At 39.6% G+C, this 14,735-nt stretch overlaps 1 protein-coding gene across 3 annotated transcripts in view; it reads left to right on the plus strand.

Annotated features, from left to right (window-relative positions):
* The window catches only part of CTDSPL (CTD (carboxy-terminal domain, RNA polymerase II, polypeptide A) small phosphatase-like), an 81,902-nt gene extending 67,839 nt beyond the window's left edge, over positions 1-14,063 (plus strand). For all 3 annotated transcript variants that reach the window (XM_008935457.1, XM_008935531.1, XM_008935604.1), the window contains 4 exons: positions 1,368-1,424; positions 8,656-8,748; positions 10,374-10,559; positions 12,710-14,063. In XM_008935457.1, the coding sequence (XP_008933705.1) occupies positions 1,368-1,424; positions 8,656-8,748; positions 10,374-10,559; positions 12,710-12,835 (462 nt within the window). In that variant the 3' untranslated portion in view covers positions 12,836-14,063. The remainder of the gene's footprint in view (positions 1-1,367; positions 1,425-8,655; positions 8,749-10,373; positions 10,560-12,709) is intronic.
* Positions 14,064-14,735: the final 672 nt, after the last annotated feature.

The following is a 14,735-nucleotide window of genomic DNA, read 5'->3' on the forward strand; positions in this document are numbered from 1 at the left end:
GTTTCTTCTAAGGTGCATCAGAACATTTCTGTGTACCTGTTCTGTGGCTGTTAGAGATGCTGCAGAGTATCTTCTCTGTCTGAGGGGCTTCATGCAGGTTACAGATGGGAGCCTCCCCTCTGTCTTTCTCAGGAGCAAAAAGGAGGATATCTGTTGGAAATTGCTTGATGTCAGCTAGAAAAAAAAGGTCTAGATTGTGTCTGCAGGTGTTTGAGGAGTTGTTTAGAACCTTACTAGCGCAGCAGTCATCAGCAGGATGGAGTTTTCAGCATTGGCTGCTCAAGAGGTTGGTTGCCAGTGTTGGCTGGTCACAAGGAGTAGATCCAGTGTAGCTTCTCATCTGCCCTCTGACATGGCCTTTGCAGACGTCAGATCAGACCATCTTACTTATTGCTTCTCTACTGAGAGAGGGTGTGGCCTCCTCCTAAGTTGTTACACTCATTTTGTTCCTTTTGCAGGAAGGTTGTCTGGCAGTGGAATTAGGATCTCGTTTTTCCAGGGAATGGGATCAAAGCCATGCTGCTAGGCTAATGCTGCAGCATTTTTTCCTACCCCTTTTCACAAAGCACCTGTTTAGGCTCACCAGTTCGTGAACTGTTTCTCAATCTCTTTACTTTGGCCGCTTGGCTGCTTTCTTGGCACCCATTTGCCCCCCCAGATGGGTTTGAAGCCTGTTTCTAGTCTCACAGATTCTTTAGGGGCATCCCCTTTGTGGGACTTGAGATCAGTCTTAAGAAATAACTTGTATTCAGCAGGCTAGAAAAACTAATTTCAAGGACTTGAACAGAGTGTGCCTGCTCTTCCCTTTGGAATTAAAATGGAACTTTACATGATTTATTTGATTTGTCTAGCATGTTCTCAGGGTATCACATCTTGAGAATCATTTAACTATACAACTCAAGGCTTGTTGCAGCTCCCCATTCAAATATAACCATTAGATATTACTGTCTTTATTTTTATTTAGTTACTAATTGGTGACCCAGAGTAGAACATGTGAAGCACATAGCTGAATTCCTTTATCATCATCCACACAGACTTGCTGAAAGAGTTACCCAAATAGCTGTTTTTCCTGGTAAACATGCTCAGTGGTAGTAGGGGCTATTCAAGCAGGAGAGCATGTTACATATTACACTGTGTGAAGCTTAAAAACATGAGAGAAGGGGGAAGTGCAGCATGTGGTGAACACAGCTGTGTGAGGCTTCTGACTCAGGCGCTGAAGGACACGTAGGCAGAGTGGATCTGTGTAGTCAATAATGCTTTTTAACTTATTCCTGAGAAGGAGGGACTCTTCTCTTTCCCACCTCTGAAATTTTCCCTCTATTGATCTTATTTTTAATGTTGATTTGTTTCCTTGTCATTCTTTCTAGCCAATTAGCAATGCTGATTTCATCGTTCCTGTTGAAATTGATGGAACCATACATCAGGTAAGTGCTGTTGTTCCTTTAGTTCTAGTAGTGGAACTGTCCTCAGTGTCCCTTTCTCCATCTGCTGCTTAAGATTCAAAAACTTGTCCTTTTGCAAACTACAGAGGCTGTGTACCCTGGAATGTATCACCCAGACCAGATCCCTGCTTGAGAAGCTACGTTGTTTCTAACTACTAAGTCTCCATTTTGGCTTTTTCAGTTCTCCAAAATATCTCTCTCAGGACTTCAGTACTTGGCTCTATCAATTCTGAAACATTTTCAAACATCATCTAAGGATGAGTTTTCAAAAATTGCTAGGCCTAGAAAAAAAATACTTGAGTGCTGCATTTCTCATTCCTTCCACAGCTAGACAGGACATAAGTTGATTTCAGTGTCTGTTGGTAGTTCATATGGCCAAAGCTTTATACAAGTATTAAGGAAGAACAGACATTTCTTCAGTTTTTGTGGCAATCTGTTTAAATTCTGTCCCCATTTATTACTGTAAGTTAAGTTCTTCTGATAGGACTCTTTATACGCTTCATCAGCTTTAAAAGGTCTGGACAAAATTGCAAGGACACTAATTTTTGTGTCTTATTCTTTAAGAGCTTCATTTAAGACTCTGAAATGGTTTTCAGTAACTGCAAAATACCTATAATTTGAAAATCAGTCCCCTTCATGTACCGTAGCTTGGTGTCTTTAATCAGTAGTCATTTCTGAAACTGTTAAATGAAATAAATTACAGTGCCATAAATTTTCCTCTTCAGACAGACATGAAGAGTCTTGCTGGAGACGAGTTTTACTGGTTAATGTGAAGCTTTCTGATATGTGAATCTTGAAAATTGTCTGAAACATCTTCTGTTGGTTGTTATAGGTTAAATATAATGCAGTTATTGAGTTGCAGATCTTCCCTGGATGTGATTTAATGGAGATTTTAAATGCTTTAATTTGTAAAATGTTGTCTTTTATAGGGATTATTTTTACTTGGACATGTGGGTTTGTATTTTGATCTTAGAACAATGAATAGATCATAATATTAGTTCATAGTTTCGATTTCCTGTTATGAAAACAATCCATATAATTGTCACTCTTAAAATAATTACTAAATATCCGTCAGTGGACTGAAATGTGGTTTAAAGTGCTCTGAGTGATAGTTGTTTTGACAACTTTGACAAGTTTTTGCTCATTTGGCTGTTCTGTGTAGAAAAATTCAATACCTAGGGTACCTTAACCTGTAATGTTCACCAGAGCTTGATGCATAAAACACATAGATGATGTTTTGGGAGATTTGTATTGTGGCATTGTCAGTCCTCATTTGATATGGGCTTTAATTGTGTTTGGTGCTGTAATGCAGACATTTTCTCTCCTAAAACTTTCTAGAGTGCTTTTGAAAGGGAGTAAAACAGGTTGCCTAACAATAGTGAGCAGCTTAGGATTGTAATCAGTTAGCTTGTGAAGGGTATATTTACACTTTGAAACGAAACCCAGTAAAAGGTTGTTTGGGCTTCACAGTCAAGCACTTCAAAAGCCTGTTGCTTTTCCATTCCTTGCTGCAAACTTTCATATTCTTCACCAAACATAACACAGTTAGGCACTCAAAATGACTGCATGGGGTGGGAGAATAAATTTTTAAAAACCAAAATTGTTAAAGAGAGTGGATTTGTGCACACCCTAAACATGAGTGGGAGGAAGGCTGCTCTTGACAGAGGTGAGTGGATTTAGTCTCTGTGCTTTGTTGAAGACTTCCTGCTTAATTTTCAAGGAAATTGCTTAATCCCTTTGTATTTCAAGCTATTAATCTCTGAAACAGGTAAATACCTGCGTCACAGAAGGAATTTGTGATCCTTGGAATAAAGGTGGTTTATGCAGTATGCAGAACAGGCAGAGTCTTGGATTGCTGTGTTTGTAACACCTCTGCAGGCAAAGTAATGTCCTGTCATCCAGCAGTCTGGTGGTTTTCCTTTTTTAACTGTAATAATGTAAATGGCAAAAGTGGACATTCTGGCTTAGTCTGATGTGCATTAACACAGGCTGGAGAGCTTTGACAACTGGTTCCCACTTCAGACCTGTAATTTTTTATTTACTTAGAGCATAAGCAAGCCACTATCAACAATTGTTGTTATCAACCAGAACTGATCACCTCTATAATGCTTTGTGCATTTCTGTAAAGAGTGTATATGTTCAGATGTTAATCACTGGCACTGGGAAATACCTCTGTCTGTTTTAAATACCACAGGATATGTGAAATGTTGTGGGACTATACTGTATACATCCCTACCTGCTTTACCAGTAAGCCTGGTGCCTTATCAGGCAGGAGATTATCTGACAGATTACTGTTGAACTTGAACTCTGTGTTAGACAGAACCCCGTGGAGAACATGATTTCAGAAGTGCTCATTCAGAAAGAAATTTGAAATTATACAAGATTCTTCAGATCTCATATACCAGAAATACAAGTTGTGGCCAGTTCAATTGCTGTACACTTGAAGGAGTTTTGACACTGACTTATTTAATGAGTTTTGTTCATGGTAAATGTTGTAATTTTTTGTTGTGCAACAGAGGTGTTTAAAAAAGGCTGTCTTTCCATTGGGGAGTTTGTTTTCCCTTACTTACAATCCAAAGCTCAGAGAGATTCTTGTTCTTTTATAGGGAGGACAGTTCAAATCATTCTTTTAAAGGGCCCTTGAGTAAATTGGCTTCTCTAGATTAAAAAATAACTTTTCTGAACACCCCTTGTCCCTCTCCTATCTTTCTTTCTCTAGCTTAATTTACCGTGTCCTTAGAAAGGATTTGTCATTTTATTTTACAAGGCAATAACTCTTGTGTGGAGGTGCCTCTCTCTCCTTCTGCTCTGGGTCTTTAGATGCCTGCAGAGACTGTGCCCATCTACAGGGCAGCTAGAGTTACAGGAGATGAATCCCATGCTTTGTGCTGGACAGGATGGCACAGATACAAAAAGGCATTTCTGATGCAAGCTGACACTCTTCTGGCCAGCTCTTCCATTTCTTGCTGGTTCCCTGAATAAAAGGAAATCAGAGCTGGTCTCCTGCTCTACCAAATTATAAGTCAGAAACTGTGGGAAGTCCAGTGAAACGTGTTGGAACTGAGAGTGTTCTTTGTAGGAAGTGTATTGAGGGTGAAAGCGGTGGCTGGAGGAAAGATGTTCAACCTGTTTGGTACCCTGGACGTAGCTTCTGCAGGAACACATCCTCCCTTTTGGAGCATGCTTCCAATTTAACCAGTGCAGAGCAATTACAGCTCCCAGATTAGAAACTGAGCATTAAATAACACTTTAATCCTCAATTAGTGGAGAATTTTGGGGAATGGTGATCCCTTGTCTTTTATCCAAGTTGACTTGTGTTGTCTTTATGCCTAGCTGTCAGTGTCAAAGAGTAAAGAAGGCAGCCAGGGAGAGTCTCATTTGCTGTTACTTGGAGTTTCATTCTTGAATATAATTTGTTCATCGAGTAAAACTAGTTTTTAAGTGTTTGTGGTGTTTGGTTTTTCTTAATTCAATTAATGATTGCTTATATTTAGTTGTTGGAAGCTACAGAAATGTTTGGAATGCATACTTTGAATGTAAAGTACAAAATGGTTTTCACTCAGCGGGGGAAAACACTGTTCAAAGAATAAACTTCATTTCTATGAAGGACAAAATATGTTGACTTTCTAGAAGAAGGCTGTGGCCTGGTTCAAGTAATCCAGGATAGGCTGTATCCATTCTAACTGGCCTATTCTTGGTTACTTGCACTGGGAGGCAACCACAACTCTGTGGACCAGGAAGACGAAGCTCAAGGACTCACGTTATCTTCTGCTCCCTGTTAAGAAGATGCACCCAGCCCATAAAACAGATCACAGGAGCTTGAGTTGGCATGGGCAGATTTGTCATTACTTGATTTTATTATTGTAAAGCTGATTTTGAAAGGCAATTCTTTGTATCCTATTTAACTGATAAAAATTGAGCTGGGTTTCTCTTTCCGTTTACAAATACTGAGCCTTATTAGGTGAAGACTGCTTTGAGGTATAGAAAATGTCTGTGGAGATACCAAATGCCTGAAAACAATTAAAGTTAATTACTTGTGTTCTGCCATTAGCAGCTGTAAGTACAGAGTCCTGTGAAAACATGCCTAGAGCCTGAGTTGTGCCTTAACATTTTAAGAGTAGGGTTCATTTTAAATTTTGAAAAAAAAAAAATTTATTCCTCTAAATTCTTACTGTGATAAGGAAGAAATCAGTGAGCATATTATACAGAAAAATGGGAAGGATTTTTTTTTTTGTAATGTCCTGAAGACAGTATATATAAATCTCAGAAAAATGCCAGGAGCCAGTTAGTCTAGAGACTTAAACTGAAGCCATCAGGCAACGGAGGAAAAAGCCAAGCCACAAATAACCATGCAGCATTGAGATTCAAGTCCAGCCACTAACAAAGTAAAGGGGAAAAAATTCCAAATGAGGAGGAAGAGGAGAAAAGAGCTGCACTGTCAGCTGAAGAGAGCTTTTTATGTGAAGTAAACCAAAGAGATTTTGTAGTCCAGGATACCAGTACGCTTGCAGTTGCTTCCAGGATCTGAGTAGGACTTCTCAGAAAAACCTTCAAGGAGAATAACCGTGCAGAGTATCAAGATCTGTATGTGGTTCTGAAAAAAAAAAAGCATTGGTGTTATTTTTCAAAAAAAAGGGTGACAGAGTTGAGGCTTTTTAGAGAGGGAGAATATTAAGGGAAAAATTTGATGAGACCTCATCCTAAGAGATGACGTTCATTATGTAACAGGGCATTTAACCTGAAAGGCAGATCTCTTGGCCAGAGCCAGATAGGTGAGACTTAAGGCAAAACAGCAAGAGAAAGGTAGAGGAGGTGGAGGTTGAGGCCCTGTGGTAGATCAGGAGATCTAAACTGCAGAAAGGAGATAATGCCACTTCAGATGGTGAGTGCTTACAGCTCACTCTGACTAGGTGCAGTAGTAGGAGACCTGCAGGATGCCAGAAGAGTACGTGCTGCAAATACTTTTATAAGCCCCCTCCTGTCTGCAAGCCTCTGGTGAAGGAGCTCTCAGTCTGTAGCTACCGAGCTGATTTACTCTACACCCTCTGTATGGAGGAGGTGGGTTATGTTGCAAGCAGCAAAGTTCATATCCTTGGCTTGGAGTTTGTAATTACATTCCAAGTGGAAATAGTTCACCGACACAGGCATAGATAGGGATGGAGAGTGAACAGGAGACTTGTTTTGCCATGGCTGAAAACACTGCTTTTTAAAAGGGAAACCAGTACTAGATTCCAGCACTAGTTATCCAAAAACAACTTTAAGACTTTGGAGCCTTTCTTTTTTGCCCTCAAAAATAAGTGTAGGCATATAATTTAAGGCTAAAGAATGAAGAACTTCATTATAAACTGTAGGATTTAAGGAGTAACATGCATCCTGCCCTTTCCTTTTACAACTGGCAAGTGGGGTAATCTTTCTGGGTACCCAAACACAGAGGCTCTGCAACTGTCCTTCCACCTGTGGCTTTAAAAATGGAAGAAGTAATTTGGAAAGAAAACACTACAGAACAACTTTGTGTAGTAAAGTTTAAATGGAAAATTAATTGGATTGTTATATGAGAGGAAATTGCTTGGTTTATGCCTAGTGAAATACAGGAGACTTTGCTGTAGTTATCTAGAAAAAGAGAAGTGTTGAAGTACACGTTAACTGTCTTTAATTTATAAACTGTCACATCTATTTAATTGATTGATTAAATGCTGCTGTGTTTGTTAAAAAAAAAAAAATTCTGGGTTATAAATTGCTATCTGTATCAAAGTTTGAATGTATTGCTTGAATTTGAGGGGCCAGAAATACTTTAGTTCAACTTTGTAGAAATAACTTAAAGCAGATGTTGTCTTCACGCTATGAGCTGAAGTGGAAAAGTAATTAATATTTCTTCTTTGGTCATTATGGTGCAGCTCTATTGTACACGCTTTCAATACAACTTTGGTTTCAGGTCTAGGTTTTCGATTTCAAGTCCCTATTAGGCAACTATTTCTCTTCTTTTGCTAAAGGCTTTAATTGTTACACTTCAGTTCAAGCTGGCATTTCCATATTTTTCTCCTTCAGGGCTTTTCTGTGGGTACCTTATGTTTTTTACCTCTTTATTAATATGAATCTGTTTAAATACATACAGTTAATCTAGTTCTGCATATCAAAGGGAGAAATTCCTGAAATTGCATCAGTCTTGCAATTCTTCCTGCATTCAGTTACATGCCAGACTTCTCATCTTGAAATTTCCAGTATTAAGGATTATTTGCCAAACATGGAAGATAAAATGCTGCCAGTGTTTTCTCTCAAACTTTAATCTAAAGTGCAAACAAGATAGAAAAATATTTTTCAAGCAGACTCCCCTCTTCAGCTTCCCAGTGCATTGTAAACTACTTGTAGGCTTTCTTAGAAGCAGTTATCTTATCTTGGTATTTTCTGTGAACACAAATCATCTTCCTTGCTCTAAAAGAGAGCCGAGGAGGCTCTAGGATCTATTAATCAGGCTGTTGACAGCAAGCAGCCAAGCTTGCCTGGGTGGTTGTCAGTGCTAAAAGGCAGTGTAGCGTTGCTGAAACCAAGCTGCTCCAGAGGAGAGAGAGCTTGAGTGTTTACCATCCTTATGGCAAGGTCACAGGAGAAGACTTTTTAGACTTGGCCACAGAATTTTGAAAGCAGCATGTGCTAGAGATTCTGTGTGGGGCTATGAAGATTTCTGGTGAAAGCTCTCTGCAGAGCCAGATGACTGATAACTAACCATAGTGAGATATGGTGCTGAACACCTGGAATTCAAAAAATGAAGGAACTAGCCACAGGAAGAAAACAGCTCCCTGTTGTGCAATTCCTGTCATCATAGAGGTTTCAGAGATTTATTCTTTCTCTAAATCTCTTCAGGACTGAAGACACCAGCACCAAAATCATTTTGGTTGAGAGAGCTGAGTCCTTGGTTCTGGAGGAGCCCTACTGTCTCTCTTTGCCTTTAATGAGATGTCTCCAGAAGCATCGCTCCAGATGAGGCACAGGATTTGCAGTTGCATAATAAGCATGGATTTTGGCAGCCCATGCATTCCAATTTCTCATCATTGGATGTCTACTTTTATCTTGGTTTTTTTTTTTTCTTTCAACATTTGATTTTAACTGCTTCCATGTTAACTTTTAAGATTACAGGATCGTTTTGGTGTTTTGTTTGTTTTATCATTTTCCTTTTACTTTAAACACCATTTGACAAAAATAGTCATTGTCATTCCAGGTTTATGTATTGAAACGACCACACGTGGACGAGTTTCTTCAGAGGATGGGAGAGCTCTTTGAATGTGTACTCTTCACAGCCAGTCTAGCCAAGGTTTGTTCCTCTCTTCATCTCATTAGCCCTCACGGTGCTGGTCAGTAGACTTTTGGTTGGGTTTTCTATGGATAATTATTTCCACAGTTGGTACTATCTTAATTTTTCCCCTTCTTTTCTGCTTCTTTGTCTGACAGTGTGTACTTTGTCTGCTAGTGTGTGGGTAAGTGTTTCCATGGTAACACCATCACATATGGGCTTGTCTCATAATGTAGCCTCCATGCATTGCTCATAATGCCAATATGAAAGGCTTACAAGTTACCATGGTTATAGTGAGAAATTAGAACAAATAGCGTGCGAGTAAAGCAGTACATTAAAACTGGGCATGAAATAAAATACACTGTATTTAACACTACCTACATGATCAACCAGTGATTCAGAAATTCAGTGCATCTGAAAATTGGGAACATGTTTTCGTGCTGCCGAGGGGCAGTTGCAATCTGGAGTTAGAAAATGAGATATCTTGTAAAGCTTGAAACATCAACGGGAATATTTTGTGCCCTCTGGTCTCCAGTAGCAGTAGTAGTACCTTGTAGGTAGTTTTGTGGTAGACATTACAGTAGTTGACGTATTAAATTCTTTGTTTCTTTCAGTGTATTGTATGTGTGGTGTCTTTTTTTAAAATTTTTATTATTTCTAAATAATATTCCAGCATAGTAAGCATTTACTCCAACCTAGAGTAGAGATGATGGAAGGCAACAGCGCCCTGTTTGATCTTCTCTAGGTCCTTCTTTTCAGAAGATTCTTCCCTGTACTATTTTTACAGTGTTCTGTTCAGTCAAATTGTGAAAATCCTAAATAATGGAACAATTTCATACTGCAGTTAGATGGGCAGTTTTCATGGCCAAAAGGTGATTGATTTCAACATCAATTTTGTTTCTCGTTTAAAATGGAAAATTGGTAACTTCTATTCTGCAAAAAACAAGTTATAATGACCACTTTCAAGTACATAGTTATTTCACATTCTGGTTTATTTGATACTTTTCCTTGGACAGTTTATATCAGTTTTTGGATTCTGAGCTGTGCCTCACTTAAGTATCATTTTGGATAGCAAATGAGAATTTCCCAGTATTGTACATGGTTATTTTTCCTAATGACATCTTTGTCTGATCTTTTATGGCCCAATAATGCAATTTGGTAATCTGAAGAGTCTGACTTGACCCAGTTGCTCCAAGGGCATCATTGCTACTTCAAGCCTGGGTGCTTTCATTGCAGTTTACCTTCAGAGGCACGTGGAAGTGCATCAGCTGTGGAAATGGCTTTGGGTAGATTTTCTGTTAGCAGTGGCTGGTTTTATGGTAACATTAGGTGAGATCCATCAACTTACAGTTACCCTAGGAGTTACTGAGAGGTTGGCCCTAAGAGTAAAATCTAATCAATAAATGACAGAAAACATCAGAGTGCAATTTAGCCTTCCAGAGAAAGGTAACAGTCCTACTTTTGTGTTATCTCTCTGTTAATCACTTCAGGTTTGAAGGCATGTAGCTTAATTAACGAGGAGCAGGGAAGAAAATGAAGAAAGGGCATTTTATCTAAAATTATTTTGTATCCCCTCTTTGTACAGTTCTGTGAATTAGCCTTATCTGCAGATGGCTAACTTGATGTTTCTAACTTCTATTTTTAAGTATGCAGACCCAGTAGCCGACTTACTGGATCGCTGGGGTGTGTTCAGGGCAAGGCTCTTTAGAGAATCCTGTGTTTTCCACCGAGGAAATTATGTGAAGGATCTGAGTCGACTGGGACGTGAGCTGAGTAAAGTTATTATAGTAGATAATTCTCCTGCATCTTACATCTTCCATCCTGAAAATGCAGTAAGTATCCTTAGTATTCGAAGTACTCAAGCATGGCTTTATCTTGCTGGGCCTTGTTCAGACTCTCTGATCCAGAAAATAGCCTTTCAGAACACTAACTGCATTAGGTTCTCTATTTGCTTATACTGCAGGTAGGTTCTGGTATTCACTGCCAAATGGTGAAGGACTAGGGCAAAGTGATCTTGATGGTGTGTCCTAGTCGTGACTGTTAGCTCATCTGCTTTCGGCTCTTCTGGCATGAAGTCCATCAGTTTGGAGAAACACCAAGCAGTGTAGGACCTGAATAACTAACCTAGCTCTGAAAAAGCAAAGCTGCCCTCCAGCATCGTTGCTGTTCTTCAGAGGGGTGATTACTGAAGGGTTGGTTTACTTGAACTGCTTTTGGTACTCTGTGTTTTTTCACTGTGTGAATGAAAATATTTTATTAGACAAGATAATTAATGCTTTAGTGGTTGCTATGCAAGTTCTGTATTCATGGCTAAGGGGAAGGAAAAAAATCAAGATCCTGTTGTGTTGTTATGCTTCTCCTTTAAGTATTTTTGTGATAGCTCACTTCAGAGTTAGAAATGTTAGTCAACAAGTTCATCAAGTTTTAGGAATAAGAATAAAAGGCATGCAGCAGTGCTTCAAGAGAGAGTAATTAGAGGCAATGCACATTTTCACTGTGTGTTTTGTATGGACTCCAGAAGCTGTGATGCAATGGTCTGGCCCTTGCTCCATCCATTGCTGCAATCGCTACAGATGCTCACATCTGTTTTGTAGCTGCCAGGAGAGCAAGCTGGAACTCCCCTTAGATCTACTGACTTTCAAACAACCAGGCTGTGCAATGTGTTCTTTGATGGTTTTAGGCTGCCTTTTTTGTGAACTGTTTATACAGGAATTTTTTATCAGGCACATTGTTTTGCATGGTCCCACCCCTCCAGAATAGCTTTTTTTTTTTTTTAACTTGAGCTATTCATCTTGCAGCAATCAGCTTTTGAATTCAGATGTCAGTACTGTGATGCCCTAAGTGATGGGGCGAAAATGTTTTTCTGGTTGGTGCCACATATGGTTGAAAGTTGCTATTTATAATATCCAGGAGCTGAAGCTCTAATTTATGTTCATGGTTAAAATTAAAAACCTGATCCAGATCGTCGTTTGGTATCTTGGAATTCAGTGCCAAGAAAATAATGAGCTGTAGAAATTTGGGAGATGAAATTAAGGGCCTTGTCAGAGTGGTTTAATCATGTAATAGAAAAGTGCTGCTAGCTAACTGATACTCGAGTCTCTGCAGAAACCAGAGCTTGTAACAAAACCCAAGATAGTCTTTAGAAGACCTCAGTATGCTTCCATAGTGAAGATAGACAGAATTCCTGCCCCAAATCCAGCCCACATATTAAAGAAGTGTTATTGTTTGCATTAGTTTCTGAACCCGCTCTCAAGGTCTTGTATTTTAATCAGAGAACTGTTCTGTACTTGCTGTTTAAATATTTCCTCTACAACCTCATGCCAGAAGGGGTTGTTGCTGCATGCCTGTGTTCAGTGACTCACCCTGGTAATACTTACAGGGGAAAAAAAAAGACTTGCCCACAAATAAAGTGCCATTGCACCTTCATAACCTGCATCTTCCTTCCACTCTATTCTGAATACCAAGGAGGCAACAGCAAATTGAGCTGTCCAGTGTTGGGGCGTGCAGGTTGCCTGGACATGTAGGAGGAGGTCAGCTGCACATCAGCTGGTTTACAGTTGGGTTTGGGGTTGATGTGGCATATTAGAAAATGTGGACTTGAGCCTGGTGCTCCACTTGAGTGCTAATGAGTAGAAGTTTGCCTTGCTTTGGTGGCGTGAGTATTAGAGGGCATGTACAACCACAGAACCATTTAGGTTGGAAAAGACCTCGAAGATCATCAAGTCCAACTGTTAACCTAGCACCAACAAGTCCACCACTAACCCGTGTCCCTCAGCACCACATCTACATGGCTTTGACATCCCTCCAGGGATGGGGACTCCCTAACTTCCCTGGGCAGCCTGGTCCAGCACTTGGAAACCCTTTTGGGAAAGAAATTTTTCCTAATACCCAACCTAAGCCTCCCCCAATGGAATCTACACAGACAAAACTCAGGTTTTTTTACATCATGAAGTCTTCCATTTGCTTTGTTGCTTTGTTTCAGGTGCCTGTGCAGTCCTGGTTTGATGACATGACAGACACAGAGCTGCTAGATCTTATTCCTTTCTTTGAAGGACTAAGCAAAGAGGAAGAAGTTTACAGTATGCTTCATAAACTCTGCAACAGGTAGCCCATAACTTTGACTGACTTCTGCTACTAGGTTGCAGTTGCTAGAGGCTGTCTCCATCTTTTTCAGCTCTTTCAAATGTAAGCTTTTGGGAGGTCACCTCTGTCAGAAGTGCTACTCTTGATCTTCCTGTTACATTGGACACAAAGGACAATCATGAGTGATGCTATTAAGCCTTCAGAAGCCTGACTCCTAAGGTCATGTGTTCAGACTACTTTTCTAAAGGAAAAAAAAAAAAAAGAAAAAAAAAAGAAGCTATTTTAAATGGGACTCTTTTAATGAATTTCATAAATGGACATCTTTTACTGGATCAGCTTTTCTTAAAACATGCCAAAAAAAGAAGCTTGTATTTCAGCAGTTGAATTTCTCTCCCTTTCTTCCCCTCCCACTATGCAGACAATTTTACCCCCCTGCTTAGAGCAGTTGACCTGACTCTGAATTTTTTCTTACAGAATGAAGTGCCTTTTTGAATGTTATTTTAAGATAAAAAATTCATTTTTGTATAAGACGTATTTCCAGACATCTTTTAGTCTTGTATTGTCTAAATGCTTTAAAAGGAAAAAGGAAAAATTTTATAGAGCACTGTAATATATAACAAAGGAAAAAGTTGAAACAAAGATGCTGGGTTCCTGTCTCCACAACGACATTAAGTTGTGTTCCATTTTGTCATGCTCAGAAGGTTTAAGCGTTTGTGGGAGGGGTGATTTGGGTTAATGACATGGTTGTTTCACTGATAGGATTTTGGGCACAGTTTTGAACATATCTGCAGTTGTTTGAGTATTAGGGAATGATGGAATTGAGAAAATAAGGTGGCTAATAGATCTAAAGCACCTTCTATTCTAGACAGATGAAGTTCTGTTGTCTCTGCTTACGCACAACTGCCATGCCTCTTGTTTTTTTAGAAGACCATTATCTTGGGAGAGTGGGGAGGAGATCTATTTATTAGTTAAGACTCTTTTCTTGAAAAAAACAAAAACAAACCCATCTGGGTAAGCTGGATCTGTATTGAGCTGTTTGGAGTACTTTTTTCTTTTAATTGCTGCTACTGTATACTCACCAAATGGAGTTGACCATCGGCTGTTATACTGTTTTTGCCACTGTGCCTGTGCTATGAAAAATTTTCTGTAAGCTGCAGACTTGGGCAATAAACAAAATGCAGGCTTCATAACCCACCCCTACGTATCAATCCAAGGTACCTGATGTACCAGAGAACTCTGCTCAAGGTGACCTGTAAAGGATATTTTTTCAATTTGTTTTTTTTCTTTTTCCATTGGGATGAAGCCCTCTCCTTTCTTCAGTATGTAAACATGCAACAAGTTTTTTTCCCACATCCCTGATTCATATTTCTTCTTCCCCGAGGTGTAAAGTACAGATTAGGAACTTTATCCAGCCTTGCTAGAGGAGCAGAAGTTACTAGCCTAGACTAAAAGTGGTCCTCTGGCTTTGGAGTTGAGTAAGTCTCACCTCTGAACCTGAGAACCTGCTTAGCATCTTCTGTAATGTCATTGGTACCCTTTCAAAAGAAAACTTTTGAATGTTTTAAGCCTTTGAAGAGCAAGGCACACCTCTTTATTTTTTTCCCTCTTTCCAGTGTCACCTTTTAATTATTATCTGCACCAGAAATCTACAAATCCAAACTAACAGCCGTGTCTGGCTGTCATCAGAGATGACTAAATGGAGTAGCTGGTGCTTCTGATGAGCCTCGTGCTAAACCCTGAGGAGCAGATCCCCTTTCCCTTCTCTTGATCTCCAAAAGTCTCGACGACCTGGCGACAAATTTTTTTGCGATGGGCTTGGATTGTCATCCTAGTCTAAAAACGTTGGTGAAGCAGCTTAGCAAATTGATTCATAGAAGGGCAGAACAGCCTACACAGGCAGTGAGGAGAAGTGGGAGAGGCCCCTG

The sequence above is a fragment of the Merops nubicus genome, unplaced genomic scaffold, assembly GCF_000691845.1.
Source record: "Merops nubicus isolate BGI_N331 unplaced genomic scaffold, ASM69184v1 scaffold2900, whole genome shotgun sequence".
Taxonomy (NCBI): Eukaryota; Metazoa; Chordata; class Aves; order Coraciiformes; family Meropidae; genus Merops; species Merops nubicus.